The sequence below is a fragment of the Phoca vitulina genome, unplaced genomic scaffold (genome assembly GCF_004348235.1).
Source record: "Phoca vitulina isolate PV1807 unplaced genomic scaffold, GSC_HSeal_1.0 scaffold27, whole genome shotgun sequence".
NCBI lineage: Eukaryota > Metazoa > Chordata > Mammalia > Carnivora > Phocidae > Phoca > Phoca vitulina.
This window is the reverse complement of record NW_022589730.1, coordinates 3,743,655-3,765,844: the sequence shown is the minus strand read 5'-3', so window position 1 is coordinate 3,765,844 and position 22,190 is coordinate 3,743,655. Positions and strand designations below refer to the sequence as shown.

At 50.2% G+C, this 22,190-nt stretch overlaps 1 protein-coding gene across 1 annotated transcript in view; it reads left to right on the top strand.

The window, feature by feature from the left end:
* TSHZ1 (teashirt zinc finger homeobox 1) overlaps positions 1–11,510 on the top strand; it is a 75,228-nt gene extending 63,718 nt beyond the window's left edge. Inside the window, exon 2 of the mRNA XM_032422620.1 lies at positions 6,900–11,510. Within this exon, the coding sequence (XP_032278511.1) occupies positions 6,900–10,084 (3,185 nt within the window). The 3' untranslated portion in view covers positions 10,085–11,510. The remainder of the gene's footprint in view (positions 1–6,899) is intronic.
* Positions 11,511–22,190: the final 10,680 nt, after the last annotated feature.

Genomic DNA, 22,190 nt, shown 5'->3' with positions numbered 1-22,190 from the left:
CTACGCTGGCCTCCAGGCCCAGGCGACCCGGGTCAGCCCTTTCTTCAGTCACCGCTTGCACACTCTCTGTGCACCTGCCGTTTGGGGTCGATGTGGCTCGGGGGGCCTTGTCTGGAAAAGTTGGTCAGCCCCTTCCTCCAGTTACAGACGTGGTAAAACCAAAAGCCTCCTTCCCTGCCTCCCACCGAAGCCCCGTGTCTGGTTGGTCTTTTCAGGCACCATGGGGTGGGTATCGTGTGAGAATTTCCATCTTTAGGGCAGCCCTGTCCTGCTAGGTCCAGCTTTCTCATCCTCCCCAGGCCCAAACTCTTAAATTGAGACTCAGTAGGTTTTAGAGCCTTCTGAGGGCTCTGACCCCCGGATGTGAGTGCTCTTGGCCTGAGCCCAGATCTGGAAGGCAGGAGCCATTGGGGGTGGCCCCGGGGAGCTTGAGCATTGCTTTTAAAAGGCCAGGTCAGTAAGCGAGGCAGAGAGGGTCAGAGCCCAGCCCTGACCCTGGGGGAGCCTCAGGAAGGTCCATCCATCAGCTGCCCAGGGGTTGGGTGGAGAGGAGTGGAAGATTAGGGGTCATGTGCGGCGTGGGTCCTGGCCGCTGGTGAGCATGCAGGAGGTGCTCTCTGGGAATTCTGTGTTTATTGTCATCATTAGTGCTGAGGCCTTGGGGCCAAGTCAGCCCTTGAAAGTTCTGAGAATGGAGGGCAGAGGGTAAGGGGGCCTGGCTTCATTGCTCGCAGAATCAATCTGGAACATTCCATGGGCTCCCTCACGCCTTCGTTTGTGTGGAAGTTGAATCCCTTGCACCTGTCACGGGCTGTGGCCATCCCATGTGACCGTGAGTGCCCTGACCTGCGCCTCGCCTGGCGGGCCGGCGGAATGCGCCACTGGAGTGCAGATTACTGGGTTGAGTGGATGTGCTATCTTCAGAAGTGAATTTTACCCTGCCCGTTTCATCGAAGGAGGGGGCAAGAAAACAACTCTAGGGTCAGAAGGGTGTCACGGCGTGGGCACAGGGCAGGTGGCCCCCGGTTGCCCCTCTGGGTCCACGCTTCCTCTGGCCCCTTGTATGTTAGCATTGAAAAGTGAACTCATTCAAAGAATAGGTCAATGGGCTAAAACAACAAGGCAGAAGAGCAAAATAGCTGGGGAATATCAACTTACCAGGACTGATGCACTGGAAGAGTAGATGGTGAAAGTGTAAACCCTAATGTTCTAAAACAGGAATGTTCTAGAAGGCTCAAGTGATGCAGCATGGTGACTGTTGATCTGGCGGGCTGAGGGCCGATGGAGAGGCCCTGCCACCTGTGCCCGTCCGTGGGACTCGGCGGCCCTCTCCAGGGGAGGGCGGGACAGGGAACACCCTGGGGGGCGCGCAGTCCAGGAGCAGGAGACCCTCTTGCCAACTGCAATCCCTCTTACCAGAACCCAGATACATCTGCACCCCTCACTATTCCTGCCTCCCCTTTACTTCTTAACATGTTTTGAAAAACAATAATTAACCAAGCCCTGTGCATATTTCCGCCCCAGGCTGCGCCCTGCCCTTCCCGGGCCCCCTGTTCCCAGGGTCCGGCTAGCGGCTGCTAGGTGCCCACCACAGGGTTGCTTCCAGCTCTTTTATTCCAGAAACAGTATGCGGTGGCTGATCCTTGTTTGCTGAGCTGAAAGCACCAAAGCAGATTTTGAAGGTAGAGATATTTATCAAGAGCCGTGTCACTCAACATAACCCACAGATATTCATTATCCAGAAAAAAACCACTATTCTTTTAAAAGAATTTTTCCCTTGTCCTGTGTATACAGTTTTTGTTTTTAGCTTTTTTCACTTAAGGACTTTCCCCCTGTCATTAAAGATGCTTTTTAGTGCCTGAATAACAGTCCATCCTCGGAATAAACTACAAATCACTGAATTGTCTTTTATTGTTGACGATTTAGAGCGTGGCACATTTTGTCTGGAATGATACTGTGAAGGACGTCTTCGTGCATAAAGCTTTTTCTGTATTTCATACCGTGTTCCTGGCTATACGTCCAAAAGTAAAATTATTGGGCCTAAGAGTGTCCACATTTCAGACTCTCTCCTCTTGCTTCTTTGGTGAGACGGTCTCCTTTAGACACGATGACTGGCGCATGAGAGGTGTTCTAAATACTCCCTGTGGAATGGCTTTGGGTCCCTCACGTCCATGGCGTTTACTGGACGTGCTCCCTGGTGTGAGATGCTGGCAGATGAAGGAGATCAGCTTCAGCCCGAGGTGCCTGGATGGAAGGACCTGCCCGGGAGTCAGGTAACCCGGATGTGGGTACCACCTGGTTCCTTCCCTGTGGGACCCGGGGAAAGCTGCGCGGCTTCCTCATTGGCAGGACAGGCATCTCAGTGATGCTGCCCCGGAGGCTCATGGGGTAGAAGATGGTGATAAAACGAGCACGGCCCCCCGAGCAGCAGGCGGGGTGGCCTCAGCAGCGTGAGTGGGGTGAAAGTTCACAGTCTAAGAGGACGGGCAGGTAAACATCTCCCAGTCCTTCGGGGGGATGGTGGATTCTGGCAAGGATTAAGAGAGGTGTCATGATGGAGGTGCCATCTGAGCCTCCCCTTGAGGATAAGTGTTGTTCACAAGGTGGGAGTGGGGGGTCCTGCCCTGGACCAGGTTGCACCCAAGGCTGGACACGTGGCAGGGGGAGGGGTCCGCCTGGGGATTCGTACCCTCTGTGCGGGACATGGCTTTCGCGGAGGTTTTAACTCTGGGATTGCGAGAGTGGGGGCCCCTGGGCCAGCCCGGAGGAAGAAGGCTGCAGGACAAGACGGGGAGGCCCGGCTGGAAGGCTCTGCATTGCGTGCTAGGCGGCGTGGGGGGTCTGCATTATGGAGGTGGGGGCAGTGCTGGATGCAGGGCTTGGGAACAAGGACAACTGTCGCTTTTCTGGAATGGGTAACTTGTTTGGGATGGTTCATAACAACTGATTTAGGGGATTCCTAGTTCAGGAGAAAGTGTGTTGTTATTTGGGGAGGGGACAGGAGGAACATTCTGTTTGCACATAATTGACTTGGGAGTGTCTGGAACACTCACATCATGACAAATTCATGTCATAGCAGTTGGAGCTCCTTCTATGTGCCAGACATGGGGCTGGCTCTGAAAACATGTAGGAAGGCATGCCAAAGGCCAGGCTTCAGGTGCCGTCCCCTGATGGGCCTGTGACCAGCAGACCCGGGGGTGGGGGTGGGACACAGATTCAGGGGTCATAGGCTTGCACTGGAAGACTCCTGGAACTGGTGAACATCGGCCTGAAAGAGACCAGAGTGCGATAGGCAAGAGCCATGGGAGGGGTGGCTGGCGACAGCCGGTGCACTGGCCCAGGGGCGGGAGGGTCAACACGTACTGTCCCCAGGAGCGTGACTGGGGCAGGAGGGACCTGACGCTGCCTCCCCACAGGGGCGCTTGGAAGGTGGGCATGCTGAGCCCGGGTCAGGGAAAGCAGGTAGGATCCCGGGCTTCAGCTTAGAGCGTGCTGGGGCCCCCTTCCCATGAGTCCAGCAAAGCAGGCACGTCGGGGATCCCTCCCGGCCACACGCCCCCTCCTGGGACACCGTGGATGCGGGTATCCAGGTGGGGGAGAGGCTCACCGAAAACCCGTACTTCTTAGGAGGGTTTCCTTGTGGAAGAGGCTGGGGGTGGCTCTGTGTGGTTCTACCTGACACACGGGTAATGGCCACACTGCGGGTGTGGAGTTGTCTGTGAAAGTCATAGCAGCTCAACCCAGGAACTTCCGGGTGTAGACTGGATGGCCTGAGGAGGAAGTCGGCCTGGGACGGAGTGTGGTCTGATGACACTCCACTCCGCTGGGGCCGGGGGACGGAGAGCCGGAGGGAGCAAGCAGGGGCCAGCATAGTCATGTCTGTGCCGTTCCAGACCTGGAGAGGCCCCCTCCGAGGGTGAGGGCCAGTGGGCCGGACAAACCCTAGTGGTGGGACAGGGGATTTCCCATCCTGGGTTCCCAGAGCCGAGACAGAAGTCCTTTCTTTATTCCGCACACACGGACGAGTGCCCACCACCGTGTAAACAGTGGGCAGCCCTGCTTCCATCCAGTGAGGGAGACAGACCAGCCGACAGGTGACACAGGGGACAGACCCAGAGCAATGGGCCTCCCAGGCTGAGCCAAACGGGTTCAGATAAAACCTTTCCTTGAGGGACATCCAGGTGGCTCAGTCGGTGAAGTGTCTGCCTTTGGCTCAGGTCATGATCCAGGCGTCCTGGGATCGAGCCCCGTGTTGGGCTCCCTGCTCCGCGGGGAGCCTGCTTCTCCCTCTGCCCCCCCTCCCCTGCTAGTGCTCTCTTTCTCTCTTTAAAACAACAGCAACAACAACCCTTTCCTTGAACTTAGTTTTAATTACTTGCTAGGGCATGAATGTTGCTTTCACAGAAGTGGACAGACCAAGTCTAGTAGGCGGCCTCCTCCCGCGGACCCTGGTTGGTGGAGCTGCCTGTGGGCTTGCCACTGGAGGTAGTTCGGGAGGCCCCGCCGGCCGGCGCCTGTGGGTTCACGCCCGCACCTTCCCACGGACTCTGCCCTGCGCAGATGCTTCAGAGCCTCAGATGCCCCCATCAGAATCCACAGAGGTGGACCTCGGGGCCCAGGCCCAGCCTGCGAAGAGGTGGCAAGGCCGCCTGGGGCCCTTGGCTGAGGACCTGAGCTTCGAACTTCAGCACCCTGGACCGTCCTAAACCTTTAATAATTACAGACAAATGAAGATGACATTCAACTCCTAAACCTTTAATAATTATAGACAAATGAAGATGACATTCAACTCGGCAACCTTTTTTTTTTTTTTTTTTTTTTTAAATTTTCTGAGCTTTTCCTTTTACAGGAGGGCCGTAGGATTGTCTGGAGCATAATCCAGACGCCAGTGTGTGTAGTTAAGCCTCCCGCACTAGTGGTTATTTTTCATGCTGGCGGGAAGGTACCAAGTGTAATGGCCACATTTGTTCGTGGACGGCTCTTCTGTGTGGGATTCAGCTGTGAGCCACGTGAACGCTCATGCTCAGCTGGCTCGATACCAGCGCCGGGGTGGGGATGGGCCCACGGTGTGTGCGCGGGTTCTGAAGGGTCCGGCTGGAGAGGCTGACCAAATGACCGAGTCGGTGGGATTCCCCGGGTGTGTGCGTGCTCATGCGTGTGTGTGTGCGTGCTCATGCGTGTGCATGGCTTATGCGCGTCCTCAGGGCACTGTGAGTGCTCATGCCCTCGAGTGCTCGCCTCCGCCCCAACCCGAAGCCGTCTGTTTGCGGGTGCTGGTACTCCCCTGTCTCTTCCTCCTGCGCCCGGCGTCCGCCCCTCTCCTTCTCTCCTCCCAACCTTTCCTGAAGACGCGTGTGCTCTTTGCCGCATTCCCTTAGGATCGGGCTCTGATAACGTGATAATGAGTGATCATATTTAATGAGACACCCCTCTCGCATCATAGCAGTGCAGTTTTCTCGGGGCTTCCTGGAAAATATCTTAACCCCAAATTTCCCAAGGAGTGCATGGAACACAAGTTTCGCTTGTTGTTTCCTCAAAAACAAAAATTAAAAAATTTAAATAAAATTATGTTGGTCAAATAAGTTAAGAGGTCATGCGTGCAGTTAGTTCCCTTGGGAATTAACGAGATTGGTCACCTATTAAAGTATCTAAAATGTCCTGAAGTAAAAAGATCGGGTTTCATCTAACGATTTATGTGCCCTCCAAACCTCTCAGTCTCGGGACACCTGTCAGTATCCTGGCGCTTCCTCTGGGAGGTGACGCCTTCAACCCCAGAAGTCGCTCCGCTGTGCACGTGTCGCCTGGCTGTCGGAGCACATACATACTGGCTCTGTTAAAATTGAAAAAAAATGTTTTTATTGTGGTAAAATATTCATCACACAAAAGTTAATATTTTAGCCATTTTCAAGTGGACAGTTCCGTGGCATTAAGCACGTTCACACTGTTGTGCCACCATCCCCACCATCTGTCTGTGGAACTTTCTGTCTTCCCGACTGAACCTGTGTCCCCGCGAACCACGACCTCCCCATCGCCCTCCCTCAGCCCCCGCACGCCCCATGCCGCTCTCCGTCCCTGCGAATGGGACTCCTTATCACAGGTGCTTCATCTACGTGGAATCCTACAGTACGTGCCCTTTCCTGTGTGGCTCCTCTCCCCGCAGTGCCCTCCAGCTTCATCCACGCTGTAGTGTGCGTCAGTTTCCCCACTTTTCAAAGCTGAATACTATTCCATCGTGTACCTACACGTATTTGGTTCATCCATTCATTTGTCCACAGACATTTGGGCTGTTTCCACCTTTTGGCTCTTGTAAATAATGCTGCTTTGTACGACTGTGTGGTGTCCCCTGCAGGTGATGTCTGCGCTGTCCAGGCAGGGGGCCGAAGGTGCTATGTTTTGTCCTTCTTTTTGGTGAAGACCAGAGTGTTTTTATCGCTGGCCTTTGAGGAAGCTCTTTATTTACGCAAACCACTATGCTACTGTCTGTGGGATATCTTGCCCTGCAAGTTGACAGGTCCCACCTGATGGGGAGGCATGACGGACCCGCACGTCACTTAGGGAAGGAACAAGCTCCAGGAGGAGGTGGCCAGGCTCCCCCTCGGGCCCCGCTGCCCCGCTGTGTTGGCCAGACTGATGTTTTTAAGAAGGGGGCAGATACTGGCGCTTTAGTGGAGGCTCCTTTGCTGATAGTGTGTTCAGTTGGGAGGAGAGGGGTTATCGTCCTGCTGGAAACCTTATTTCCGCAGGAGCTGAAGACTGGGTCGTTCCATAAAGCGGGGGGAGCCTTGCAGCCTGGGCGCTTGGCTGAGAAACATCTTTTTAAAGATCATCTAACTGCTGGGGAGGCCGCGTCCTTGAAGATGATTTATTTCTCCTCACTGTGTTTCATTTTTCTCTCCTAGCTTATGTTCCTGAGGAAGAACTGAAGGCAGCAGAAATAGATGAAGAGAACGTGGAGGAGGATGGGCTGTCTCTGGACATCCCGGAAAGCGACTACGTGTGCAATGAGGACGCAGAGATCAAGGAAGCTCAGAGCTACCAGAACTCCCCCGTCAGCACCGCGACGAACCAGGACGCTGGCTACGGGTCGCCCTTCAGCGAGAACAGCGACCAGCTAGTCCATTTCAAAAGCTCTTCCTCCAGAGAAGAGAAGGAGGATCCGCAGGGCCCGGACAGCGTCTCCTACCCCCAGGACAGCTTGGCACAGATCAAGGCTGTGTATGCAAACTTGTTCTCCGAGTCCTGCTGGTCCAGCTTAGCTCTGGATCTGAAGAAGTCGGGTTCGACCACCAGCAACACCGATGCGGGCCAGAAGGAGAGCTCGCCCCCCGCCCCCACGCCCCCCGCCAGCGCGGGCACCACGGGGACCACGGCCAGCACCCCCAGCTCCGGCTCGGGCTCGGGCTCGGGCTCCGGCGGCGGCGGCGGTGGCGGCTCGGGGTACGACTGGCACCAGGCCGCCCTGGCCAAGACGCTGCAGCAGACGTCCTCGTATGGGCTGCTCCCCGAGCCCAGCCTCTTCAGCACCGTGCAGCTGTACCGGCAGAACAACAAACTGTACGGCTCGGTGTTCACGGGCGCCAGCAAGTTCCGCTGCAAGGACTGCAGCGCCGCGTACGACACGCTGGTGGAGCTGACGGTGCACATGAACGAGACGGGGCACTACCGCGACGACAACAGGGACAAGGACTCCGAGAAGACCAAGCGCTGGTCCAAGCCCAGGAAGCGCTCGCTGATGGAGATGGAAGGCAAGGAGGACGCCCAGAAGGTGCTCAAGTGCATGTACTGTGGCCACTCCTTCGAGTCCCTGCAGGACCTGAGCGTCCACATGATCAAGACAAAGCATTACCAGAAAGTGCCTCTGAAGGAGCCAGTGCCAGCCCTCACCAAGCTCGTCCCTTCCACCAAGAAGCGCGCCCTGCAGGACCTGGCGTCCCCGTGTTCCCCCGAGCCGGCGGGGCTCGCCGCCGACGCCGTGCTGAGCGAGTCGGCCAAGGACCAGAAGGCCGCCAACCCCTACGTGACGCCCAACAACCGCTACGGCTACCAGAACGGTGCCAGCTACACCTGGCAGTTCGAGGCCCGCAAGGCGCAGATCCTCAAGTGCATGGAGTGCGGGAGCTCACATGACACGCTGCAGCAGCTCACCGCCCACATGATGGTCACTGGCCACTTCCTCAAAGTGACCACCTCGGCCTCCAAGAAGGGGAAGCAGCTGGTGCTGGACCCCGTGGTGGAAGAGAAGATCCAGTCCATACCTCTGCCCCCCACCACGCACACCCGGCTGCCCGCCTCCCACATCAAGAAGCAGCCCGACTCTCCCGCGGGCGCCACGCCCTCCGAGGACAAGAAGGAGCCCGAGAAGGACAAGGCGCCGGCGGCCGGCGAGGCAGAGAAGAAGGTCAAGGAGGAGAGTGAGGACGCCCCCGAGAAGTTCGAGTGCACCGCCCTGTATCAGTACCTCCGCGAGGAGGACCTGGACGACAGCCCCAAGGGCGGGGTGGACATCCTGAAGTCCCTGGAGAACACGGTCTCCACGGCCATCAGCAAAGCCCAGAACGGCGCGCCCTCGTGGGGCGGCTACCCCAGCATCCACGCGGCCTACCAGCTGCCCGGGGCCGTGAAGCCGCTGCCTGCCGCGCAGAGCGTGCAGATGCAGCCGTCCTACGCGGGCGGCGTGAAGTCGCTGGCCCCGGAGCACAGCGCGCTGCTGCACGCCCCGGGGAGCCTCACGCCACCGCCGCACAAGAGCAACGTGTCGGCCATGGAGGAGCTGGTGGAGAAGGTCACTGGCAAGGTCAGCGTGAAGAAGGAGGAGCGGCCCGCCGAGAGGGAGAAGGGCTCCCCGGCCAAGGCTGTGTCCCCCGTGGCCAAAGAGAATAAAGACTTGCCGCGCGCGGAGGACGGCGGCGGCAAGGCGCAGCAGAAGAAGGGCCCCGAGGCGGAGGCGGGCAAGGCCAAAAAGGAGGGTGTGCTGGACGTGCACACCCCAAACGGCACCGAGCCTCTGAAAGCCAAAGTCACCAACGGCTGTAATAACCTGGGGATCATCACGGACCACTCGCCGGAGCCCTCCTTCATCAACCCGCTGAGCGCGCTGCAGTCCATCATGAACACCCACCTGGGCAAGGTGTCCACGCCCGTGAGCCCGTCGCTGGACCCTCTGGCCATGCTGTACAAGATCAGCAACAGCATGCTGGACAAGCCGGTCTACCCTGCCACCCCCATCAAGCAGGCGGACGCCATCGACCGCTATTACTACGACAACAGCGACCAGCCCATCGACCTGACCAAGTCCAAAAGCAAGCCCCTGGTTTCCAGCGCGGCCGACCCCGTGGCGTCGCCTCTCCGGGAGAGCGCCCTCATGGACATCTCCGACATGGTGAAGAACCTCACGGGCCGGCTCACCCCCAAGTCTTCCACGCCCTCCACCGTGTCGGAGAAGTCCGACGCCGACGGCAGCAGCTTCGAGGAAGCGCTGGACGAGCTGTCGCCCGTGCACAAGAGGAAGGGGCGACAGTCCAACTGGAACCCGCAGCACCTGCTCATCCTGCAGGCGCAGTTCGCCTCGAGCCTGCGCGAGACGCCGGAGGGTAAGTACATCATGTCGGACCTGGGCCCTCAGGAGCGCGTGCACATCTCCAAGTTTACCGGGCTGTCCATGACCACCATCAGCCACTGGCTGGCCAACGTGAAGTATCAGCTGAGGAGGACAGGGGGTACCAAGTTCCTGAAGAACCTGGACACAGGGCATCCTGTTTTCTTTTGCAACGATTGTGCCTCTCAGTTCAGAACTGCTTCTACGTACATAAATCATCTAGAGACACACTTAGGCTTCAGCTTGAAGGATCTCTCCAAGCTGCCACTAAATCAGATTCAAGAACAGCAGAATGTTTCAAAAGTCCTGGCAAACAAAGCTTTGGGCCCGGTAGGGGCTGCCGAGGACGATGTGGGCTCCACATTCCAATGCAAGCTCTGCAACCGGACTTTTGCGAGCAAGCACGCAGTCAAACTGCACCTTAGTAAGACCCACGGCAAGTCCCCGGAGGACCACCTGATCTATGTGACGGAGCTGGAGAAACAATAGCGCCCAGGTATGCGAGGGACCGCGGCACATTGCACTACACATCGTCTTTGTACTGCACTAGGCCTGGCTGAGCCTCCGAAATCAGCCTTCCCTTTTGTTGCCGAGCTGGCTGTCTGGACCTTGGTTTTTCTTACACATATTTTGTAGTTATATTTATATGCTCTTTGTCCGATTGTGCATGTTATTTTTCTTTTTCCGTGAGTCAAAGTCTGACCTTTATTTTCAACATCTGTTCTTGATGTTAAGCTATCTTTTGTAGGAAATAGTGGGGCACACTACTCAGAGACATTTATTTAGCAGAAAAGAAAGACACAAATAACAATGATAAAAAGACATCCTAAAATTACAAAGTTGCCATGACAATAAAGGTCATAGAACCTAGTAGTGTCAAATTTAACCCTTTGAGGACTGCAATTGCATTTCTGTGCCTTTCACTCAAAAAAAAAAAAAAAAAAGAAAAAAAGGCTTAAAGGCATTTCATTCAGATCAAAAGCTGTGTCAGACACAAAACTTATTTAATAATTAAAAAATGAGCTTTTATATGCAGAACTGGTTTGTGAAGGAAACATGCATGCAGCTGTTGGAAGATAGAAAGTTGTCTAGGACTCGTGGGGTTAGGAAGCCACAGTTTTACACATTGAAGACAAAAAAAAAAAAAAAAAAACCACGAAACAAAAAAACCCACCACCACCACCACCACCACCACCACCACCACCACCAAACACCCCAATTGCCACTATGCCCAAACCCTCTGGATGCTGAAAAAAAATGCCACTTTCGGCAAAAAAAGTATGCAAGCTATTATTTAAAAATGTGTAAAAATGCTATTTCTTTTTTCCTGTAAAATACTGCGGTTTATAGTTATTTACAAATGTAAGCTTTGGTATAAGCTGACCTTTCTATAGCGTGCTGCATTGGTAAATGAAAAAAACATGGGGCAGACGTTGGAGTCCTTTCCTTGTAAATTGCCAGCAGCAGCTTAAACCCCCTATATGTTACATACCGTACCATTTTAATCTATTCAACTTTCTTTGTACCTTCTGGCTGTATGCTTTCTCTTTTAACTTTTTATATTGTCATTTTATATTAAATTTCTGTGTATATAATGTAAAACCACAATTTTTGAATAAAATTTAGTTCCTGCGCTTGATTTAAATAGAGAAATTTTACTGGCACCTGCATCTTTCCAGATGCATGTATATCAGACAAAAATAAATAAATGAAAACAAAGCAAGCAATGCACTATTAATTATACATTTTGATGTTCTGTCATTAATATTGTACAGTACATTTTGGTTCACACAATTAAATCCACTGTTTTCTCAAATGTAAAATAAACCCACAAGCAGTTCTTGATTTACATAGATTGTCATGTCGTCATTATATTGCCTTCGAGAAGTTATTTCGGCAGCAAGAGGTATTGCTCATGCCATCAACCAACAAAAATTCTATTCAGAATCCTCGTTTCATGATTTGGGTGCCAATGTGCTTCATTCACATGGTAAGTATTGCATTTTTTTAAATGATAATTAAAATTGTTAACTCCGCTGGGTGCCGCGGATGACTGGGTTGAGCCACTGAGCGCTGGCCCTTCTGGATGGACATGGACCGAGGTGCTTCATTCAGAGGGTCCTCGTGGACTGTTGGACGATGTTGACAGTTATCCGCAGTGTGAAGCCAGGGCCGCAGTGAGGGGTAGAAGGGTAGGTCTTGCTCTAGAGGCAAAGGGCCTGGGGGCCTTGGAACTAGTTCTGTGTTGCTGCAAAGAGGAAAGCCTGATTTCTGCACTTTTGACACTGCACGGCTTTGGAAAACTGAGCTGCTCTGTGCTTCCGTGTTGGGGACCCGTGTGCCTCCCGCGGGTCCCTCTGGAGCACCGAGGGGCTCCACCGAGGACACCCCCAGGACTCCCGGCGTGTGAGCGAGTGACTCCCGAGCCCTCAGCTCCAGGGCTTACTGCTTCCGTCTGCATTGAGGGGAGCACCGACGTCAAGGCCCCCGGCCTCTTTCCTCTCCAGAAGTACTTCCTGACGTGAGCAGGAAAATGTCTTCTTCTACCTTTTGCTTCAATTTTCATAAAATTATATCCTGAGAAAGGTTAGAAGGCACGGCGCTCCGCTCAGAAGCAGCAGAGCGCCGGCCAGGATGGCTCTGTTCCCGCTGACGACCGGGGGGGGGGGGGGGGGGGGGGGGGGGGGGGGGGGGGGCGCCATGTTGACGCAGTCTTTGTGCTAATGCCCCGAGCGCCAGGGAGGCTTGCTGCAGTTCTTCCCACTTTTTTCATTGGTAAATAGCTCCGTCCTTTAGGAGCTTCAGCCATTTAGACATTTCGGTTCAATTACTGGGCGATTATGTACTTTGGGCGCAAGGGGTGACAGAGAAGAATAACAATGAGGCCTATGGCAGGAGCATGGGGTCTTTGCATAAGCATCCTGTGAAGTCATATCTGTTTTACCACAGGCCCCCAGATACGTGGTTCTGCGGGTTCACCCTGTGGCAGACGAGGCAGAAGCACAGGTGCAGTGGTGTGCAGGGAGGTCGGAGGCCCAAGCAGGGTCCGCTGGGTTCTGTCCCCGCGGGCAGCGGCTAAGACATTTGGAAGCTGCTCGCACTCGAGTCCTGACCGCTGGGGCTTGGGCACAGGATTTGGGTTTTCCTTTCTTATTTTCTTCTTTTTCTAATTTATAATCACACTGCTCTCTTGTCACCCCCCCCCCCCCCCCCGTTGTCATGGACCGGTGGATGGGGGACTAAGTTATCTTGTTACTACTACTACTAAAATGGTGATCCTAGTTCCCTGTATGGGGCGCTTCCTGGTGCCCGGGACTGTTCCGAGTTCTTCACACGTGTTACTGCATTCAGGCCTCACACCTGTGTGCAGAGGGTCCTGTCACTTGCACCCTTGCTTGCACATGAGGGGCCCAGCACAGCAACTGCCCAAGGTCACATGGCTTGTGATTGACAGGACTTGGGCCCAGCTCTCCATCACTCCCTTTGATCTGCCCCAGGTGGGACCTGCCCCAGGTGCCTAGGTGAGGGTGTGGCAGTGAAGGGCTGGGCATCTCCGGGATGGGGACTGCAGGAGGGCTGAGTGGTCAGGTGATGCTGATGAACACGCTGTGAGCAGCCACCCTGAGCGGCCTGCACTCCTCAGGTCACCTCCCACTACAGCCCACGTCCAGTCACAAAACGGGACAGCTCTGTCTTCTGTTGGATCTGAAAAGTAAGTTGAAATCATGTTTGTTTTGAGTGTGTAGCAAGTTCCGTTGAATACAGGTCTACACAGTAATACAAAAACTCGGTTTGTATAAATACAGATAGACAGATTGACTAATCCTGGGAAGAAACTGGCTACCTCTGATTTGAGGGCTTCCTTACAGACATTTCTGTTCCTCCATCTGCGTTTGAATAAACGTGCCTACCTCTCCTTCATCTCGTGCGTCCCCGGAATGGACTCTGCACATGGCATTGTGTTCTCTCCATTTCTCTGCGCTCCTCTCTTAACCCAGGGAGTAGGTCTGCATCTTCTACAGCAGGAGGGCAAATGGCCCCAAGCAGCCCGAGAGAGCTGGCCACACCCCCAGCTGGCAGGGGGCTGTGGGGGGCTGGGGAGAAGGCACGCGACGTGGCCGTCCAGCGTCTCCGCCTGGTTAGGCTAACAGAGTCTGCGTGCATTCACATTTGCAGCCTGAGCCTGGGGTATCATAACTAATCCAATATTTTTTTCCTGTTGGGACTTTTAAAAGTTTGAGATTTTCCGTAGAATGTGGTTTGGGTGAGGATGGTCCTTGTCATTTCATCAATATTTAAAGAGATATAAAACCTGTAAAACAATGATAGACAATAGTTTAGGGGAAACAAGCTGTTAGGCAGTGTGGGTGAAAAATGATTAAAAACTTTAAGATTTATGTCCCTGCATTCCTATGTTTGGTAATCTTTGAAAAGCTGTTGACATTAGTGTAGATCATGCCTAAACTCCTTCCGAATTCTCAGAAACCTGTGCGTACACACAGGTTTCTTTTTTCCAAGGTGAAATTCTTTGTTAGGCACTTTATTATTATTTCTCTGAAGGTGATGGGAACCCCTGAAAGCCACTTACTGAATTGTAAACTTAAAAAACACCAAAGGGTAACATTTGGAGAGCATTTGTACTTTTTATGTAACTATATTCTTATAATAAGTCATTGCAGAAAACTTGCACCACAGAGAAAGAAATAAAAAGTAACTATTATCTTCATCTAAAGGAAAAATCACTCTTAGTATTTTAGCGCCAAATCTTTTCTCCGTGCTTCTAAAACACAGAGATCGTGCTCATACTCTTGTACTTTGCTTTCTTTACCTGATAGTAGATAATACATATTTTCCCATTTTATCAAAACTTTCTAATCTTACTGAGATGGACTATACTTAATCAATTCTCCGCTAGAATTTTAGAAAGCAACATTAGATTCCTCTCAAGTTCTCACTGTTACAAATGAGTACAAAGACCACTCCACTCAATATTTCTGATTATTCTTTTTTTTTAAAGATTTATTTATTTATCTTAGAGAGCACAAGCATGGGCAGGGACAAAGGGAGAGGGGGAGAGAGAGAAGCAGACTCCCTGCTGAGTGAGGAGCCCGACAAGGAGCTTGATGCGGGGCTCGATCCCAGGACCCTGAGATCATGACCTGAGCCGAGATCAAGAGATCGATGCTTAACTGACTGAGCCACCCAGGCGCCCCTCGGATTATTCCTTTAGAACAAATACCTAGAACTGAGATTTCTGTACCACAGTGGGACTTTGTGCCCAAATTGTCCACAAGGGAGTCTATACCAGCCCATAACTCCCATTACCAGGAGAAAGACCCTTTCTCCACATGGACCTTTTCTTTGTGAACACAAGGATTTTTTTTTTTTTTTTAATTTTAAATATCTGGCTATTTTCTCTAATTGGCCAATGGAATCTTGATGTTTTAATTTATGATGCTTTTAATGTTTATTTATTGCCCATTGATGTTATTTAAAGAAAGGATGGTTTAAGAGCGTATGAATTTGAGGAGTATTTCCACATGAATTATGATTTCATTTAATTGAGCGGCTGGTACACGTATTTTACAGATAACAAAGAGGAGGGAAAGGAGTTAGCTGAGGACAGCGGCTTCCCCAGCTCAGGGCTGGAGCACCATGGCCGTCCTCCCCGCCGCGCTCTGTTCAGCCCGCTATCCCGTGGCCGGGCAGACCACGCCCAGTGATACCAGTAAATGATGTACTTAGACTATCTTTAAGTTACTCGACTTGAAAGTGGAAGAAAAGTTCCAGATTCTGTGGTTTCCATTACTAATGTGTAATTAGTATCATTGGGAAAACAAATGGCATCTCAAAGTAAAGGGATCACCCCAGGAAGATGAGACTAGTCACCTGGGGTGACCTCACGCAGTGGAACCCTGCATTGGGAGTTAGAAGGACAGGGAGAAGAACCCCTTCAAGAGCCTGAATCAGGGATCCCTCCCTCGCGTGAGCTTGCTCCGGAGCTGAGAACCTAAGCCTCTGACCCAGGTTTCGGATGAGAAGACGCAGAGGCCGTAGTAAGGCTGTAAGCGATGATGCAGAAGGCTCTTCACCTGGAGGCTGACCCACATCAGGCGGTTTATTCGGAGTACAGAGGGCAGCGTGTGTTTTTACCAACGGCTCTTTAGGAATCGACCCGTAACCAGTCATTATTTTTCTTAAATGACACAAAAGTATAATTTTATCTGACCGGTGTAAAGATGGTCCGATGATGTGTTACAGGGTCAGTTGAACGGACAGAAGCAGTGGGCTCACATGTCATCACGTTTTGTTGACGTATTTGAGATATGGGACACACGTTCTTCTATTGAGAGAGAACTGACATAGGACAATATGCTAGTTTCGGGTGCATACGTAACGACTCTGCACACGCCGGTACCAAATGATCACCACGGCTACTGGTTAGCATCCATCACCACACATAGTGAGATTTTTTTTCCTGTGATGTAAGCTTTTAAGATTTATTCTCTTAAACAACTTTCATATCTGCAATGCAGTATTATTAACTACAGTCCCCAGGCTGAATGTCATATCCCTGGGACTTCTTTTTATTTATAACTGCAAGCTTCTACCTTTGGACCCCTTCACACATTTCAGCCACTCTCCACACCTGCCTTTGGCAGTCACCTATCTGTTATGAGTTTGAGTGGGTTGATTGGTTGGTTTTTTAGATTCCATATGTAAGTGAGATCAGACGGTATTGGTTTTTCTCTGTGTGACTTACTTCACTTCATCATATTTAAATATAAACTAAAGAGGTAGTTTCTGGGCTGGAGAGAATGCATTGCTTAAAGAAGAATTTAAAAGAAGGTCTTTAAGACTGTGGGCTTTCTACACAAACCTGAAATTCTAGGGATGTTTTTCTCTAAAAGCTTGTTTGACCAAAAAAGAACACTGATGAAGAGGATTGAGGACAGTTACATTGGGATCAACAGTTTCTAAAATATGTACATAATAAGGAAAATCCCATTCTGCATAACTGGAATCATTACCCTAATTCTTTCAGTCAACTGGTATTCCACTGGATTTCCTAGGAGCTGCTACAAAGCACTCAATCAATCCCAAGATTAAAACATTTTTCTCCCTTCAGTAAATTTTTATGCATTTATGCATGTTTTCAGAGTAATTTTTGCACTTTCATCCAGCTGACTGAAACTAAGAATTTCCTTTCCTCTTTGCAGAATAACAAAACATGTGGGTGTATAATAAGTGATATGTAATAATAAAACTTCTCAGGGTGGGAATTTTTGAATTCTTTATGACCTGTGCCATATAAAATTATATATTGAATCATATTTCCAAGCTATAGCCTTCTGATACATGTCTCATGCCATTATGCCCCGTGAATATTGATAAAGATTGATCAATTCATCATTTGACTTACCAATTTCAACCCATGACTCTTTAAATGCATTAAAATTATGGATGGCAAATAGTTATGTTTGATTTGTTAACTTTAAGAAATAGTAGCGCCCGAAATACCTTCATTTCACTTGTAATACACTTACTTATAAATTAGTAAAATCTGATGCCCACTTTGGAAGTTATTTATTCTCCTTTTGGAGATTCCTCACTCTTTTAAAGTCATGATATTCACAAAGCATTAACTTGGGTTTGCAAATTCCAGGATGGTGAGCTCGAGTACAGGTCTTGCTTAACAGGAGCCTGGGTTTTGCATTGTTGGAAGGAACGAGAACTCTGGACAGATTGACTGGGATGCCCTTCCTTCCATTAGTTAGTGGAAACCAATGGCATTACCATCTGAAATAATCTCCAAGCAGAAATCTGATGGAAAGGACTTTGTTCAAACTTCAGACTACTATGAATAATATTTTTTAAACAGAAGGGCATTTAAAGTGGCAATTTTTCTCATGGTGATGGTTTTGTTAAAGATAATGTGAATATTCATCTTTAAGTTCTGGTAAGATCGTTGGAAATTCATGGTGGCAATATGTAACATCTTATTTGTTGTCATGGAAGCATTGCAATATCACAAAATCCTTTTAACAAAACAATGAAAGCTGCAGAGAGGCGCATCAGGTGCTCATCACTCTAGCTTCTTAGGAGAACACAAGAGATTTCTAAAACGGGAGTCACAAAGTTTCTCTCCAGATGACCTCTCACTTTTCTTAAAATTTCTGTTTCAATTCTGTTGGCACAACCCCTTTTTTTCTCTGAGACATTTAGGTTTTTAAATTCCTTGTTAGTTGTTTCCAGAGGCTTCCCTTTTTAAGAGTGGAATTCCATATCAGAAATCCAGAGGCTGCTACTTAGGATACTGGTTCAAACGTCATCTATTTTGCTAATGGTTTCCACGCTCAGAGAATAGTCTAATTGCATCGTGTTGACATGAATAAATGCAGGCAACTTTTTCCTAACATAACCGGCAATGCCCTTGGACGCACTTCTGGTGGGGAGCACACGGCCTTCATTCTTCCCACTGCCAGGTGTCAGCATGCTACTTCTCAAGGGCAAATTTGGCCTATCTTAAGCCTCCACTTCTCAAAGACAATATTTTTTTCCAGTACTGATCACATTTCACCTTTTTGCTCGCTTTCCAAGTGTTTTCTTGAAAATCCCCACTTCCTAGAGTCCTTCAGGCCAAACACTGCAGTGTCGTAGGAAGCCCAGGAGGAAGGAGCCCATGGGGAAGCAGGTGCGGGCTACGTCAGTGCCGATGTGCAGGTGTGGCATGCGTGGTGGGAAGACGCTGTCTTGTTGTGTCTCAGTAGAAGCAAGAGGAGGGCTGAGACTCAGGGCAGAAGGCGGGCTCAGCAGAGAGTCGAGAGCTTGGAGAATTGTGTTGTATGGGACTGGGGTCTTGTCTCCACTGTGATGCTTAAAGGTTCTGGTCATTGTGTCACCTGTCAGAGGAGGGAGTGAAGTGCAGATGCGTGCTTCACTCGCATCACAGACGCACGTAGCGAGTGTTACGCATGTGGATGGACACAGTGAACATGAGTAGTTGGAAGAAAGAAGGAGAAATGGCATGGATGTTGAGTGGGCCGTCTGGGACTGGTGGATGGAGAGCCTGTTCCAACCACCATAGATGGTTCATAGATTTCATCTGGAAAGAAAGAAATTGCCAAAAGAGAGGTGGAGCGTGGCCTTTCTAGGGTTAAAGATCCTTAAGCTTTAGAGAGAATGTATAAAAGAAAATTTCTTTCTGAAATAATTTATGGAAATGCCGTGCTCCCTTTGAAGGTTCCATGTCACCGCGTGGCACTGCGCAATGTTCTCTTTCTTCACCTGTCAGGCAAAGACCACCTCGAAGACTCTCACTGCTGATTACTAGTTAATTGTCATTAATAAGTGACAACTGACATTATGGGGGCTTAATGCAGAGAGAACAGAAAAGAGCCACAGATATTCTAATGAGCTGACTCCTACGTGCCCTCTATTGTTGTCGAAAATGAGGAGCTGTCGTCATTGTTCAGGAGATGGGCTTCAATTGCTCTGGAAAATATTCTCTTTTAATTTCTTTATGCATAGCTAATTCCTGGTACTCTGTATTTCTCTCTCCCCCCACTCCCCCTTTGATCGGGTGCACGCACACACATACACACATACATGCACGCACGCATGCACGCACACACACTCTCTCACTTTCTCCTGTGAGCGTGCTACAAACTCCTAACTTCGGAGGTGCCATAACTTATTCCTAGACAAGGAAATAGTGCGCTCTAAAAAAGCTTCTTTTTATAGATCAGATAGAAAAGAAAGGCAGTTTAATGTCATAGTTTTAGTTGACTTGGATGGGGACAGAGGTGGAGAGGACCGGAGCTGAGAGAGGAGGGAAGGAGCCTGGGAGGAATTGGTAAGGTCTGCTAGTCACAGCAGAGAGCTGAAGGATGGTCAAGAACATGGGAGCACATGTGACAACTGGTCTACCAGAGAGAAGCATTACCCTTCCCAGCCCATAGAGCTTAGAAACAAAGACAACAGGCAAACAAACAAAAATCCCCATAGAATCTTCTAGAAGAGAAGCCAAACATGAGGGGAAATGATTTGGTAGATGTTGACCTTTGAGCTGTGTTAGTTGCCATTAGTTTTTGGCAAACTTGATCTAGACAGCATTTGCTTGTGAGAGTCTTTAATCATCAGGACACCTTGAGCAGGGACTCGAGGTTCTTTCTTGCACGTGTGCACTCGTGCGTGCATGTGTGTGTGTATGTGTGTGTGTGTACAAATAATAGACATACTGTATTTTGATGTTTAGGGTGGAAAATACAATACAAAACATACAGCAAAATACTTTCTGTGTTGACTCGAGCCAACTAGCCATATTCTCTGTCCGTCTGTGGCCAAAGGGCGAGGTGTTAGAAATGCCCGTTGCATTCAGCCTCGGCTCTAATACCGAAGATTTCCAAACAGGGCCCTGTGGAATGTTCTTGGGGGAAACTCAGGCTGAAGCCAATGGGAACAAGATGTGTTGTTTTTCAAGTGCCAACACCTCCTAACAACAATTTTGCGTGCTATCAGATCATTTCACACCGTGCCATGCCACCTTCTATCAAGGCTTATCACACAAATGCAGTTTCAAGCTTGATATTTGATGGCTGTGCTGCTAAAGAGAAAAAGCCTGTCTTGCTCCTTAAACGCTGCTTGGCCAGTGACTCCTTTATGCGATGGTAAACCCTCTGCCTGTGTTTATTGCTGCTCTGAGATGGGTTTTGGAAAGGCAGCAATTTTTTAAATCGCAGTGGGCAGTGGGTTCTGGCTTTCTCCCACGTCAGTGCCAACCTGGAGTTCCACATGATCCTAACAGGATGGGAAGAGATGGCAAGAGATGACCATCCCTCTGCTCAAATTAGCTTGTTGGCAGCCATATCACGCTGTTGATGCACGTTGTGATCTCAGTAAAAACATTTCATTCTTGTGCACGTGTGCTGCTGAGGGACCACATCCGGAGCATTTATACTGTGTCCTTGAGATTTTGGACCCAAGTTCTCGACTTTGCACTTGGATTCAGTTTGCTTTATTTGGAAATGCTGGAGATTGGTCCCGGCTTGGTATCATTTGTAAATTGGATCAGCAGGACACCAATATCCTCACCTAAGTTTTGCACAAAAATGTGGAAAGGAGCATAATGAGCTTGTTCTAGGCTCTGCATGGCTGGCCCTGCTGGACACTGATCCGTCTCTACTCAGGACGTTTTTGGCATCATGCTCTTGTGGAGAGAGCATGGGATTTAGAGGCTGAATTTCAGACTAATTCACAAACCTCTGTTTCTTTATCATCAGAATTATGACAACACATGGAATGTGCCTCACTCTGTGCTCAGCACATTGAAGGCACCAAATAACCTGTCGATATTGTCACTTTTGTCATTGGACTTGCTCGATCAGTTATAGGGATACCTTACAGCTGTTCGCTGTCTTGTCCACAAAAGTATCAAGCGAGATGTGGTGGCAAACAGGCACAGGTAGGTTGGTGAGACTAATCACACACTTGAGTTGGAAATGTACGACGTTAGCTGTCTCATGGGGCTCAACGGTACGGGGTGTCACAGCTCCAAGGGCACTCTCCTCCAGTACCACTAAATTTCAGCTCAAATCGAAATGTGAGCTTTGGTAAAATCCGAGCTGGGGAGAGAGAAAGGGGTCTGGGTAAGGAGATAAGTTGTGGAAAGTGTGGATTTGTTGTTCAAGGTAGAATCAAAGAGATGTGTGGTTGGAATCCAGCATCGCCATGTCCTTCCCCTACTCACGTGCCAAAGGAGATGTGCAGAGGGGTTACTTGGGTAGTGAACAGTGTTTATCACTGTAGGGTTCTGACCAGGACTTCACTGGGCTCACCATCATATGAACTAGCCTGGAATGTGTGTGGTCCAGGAGAAGACATCGGCGGCCTTTCTAGTAGCAAGTGGAAAGCCCTACCTTTACTGTGAGCCCCACGGGATTCCTGCTTGGCTTCTGGGGGCTGGAGTCTGAAGCCTGAAGCCTGTCAAAGCATAGGTATTCCTCAGAGGACCAGGAGCTAGGTTCTTTCCTCTAGTTAACAGACATCACACTGAAACCTAATTGTTCTATTTTGCCCTGACCTCTTCTTTAGCTGCAGTAAGGGTGAAGGAGAGAGAGCCTGTGTCTTCCCCTTGAGTTAGAGGGTGGAGCCAGCAGGTGGCAGGGTGATCTCCACCTGGGAAGACTTACTGCTTCCTTTTGCTGAGGTGACTCAAAGGGACTTCAGTCGGCCCCATGATCTGGATGATTCAGAGAACATTCGGTCAAGTTTTGGACCGTTTTGATGCTTTTATTTTGGTGATGCTCAGTTTATGTTCCAGAAACATGCATCCTTTAGTTGTCCAGGTTGATACCTTCTTTCAGACCCCTTGCCTATTTGAGTTCAGCTCTATCACTTTGTGGGTCATCTGCACTTAGGTATTCTCAGCGCTTTGAGTGCATGCTTACCTGAACTCCTTACCTTCCATCTTGTTTTAACTACTCATTCTTTCTGTTAGCACCACTAGCTTCATCAGTGGGGTCCACTGATGATCAAATACTCAGTGTCCCTGGGTGTCAGGGGACGGAATAGGGCTCAGTATCACTTGTAGTAC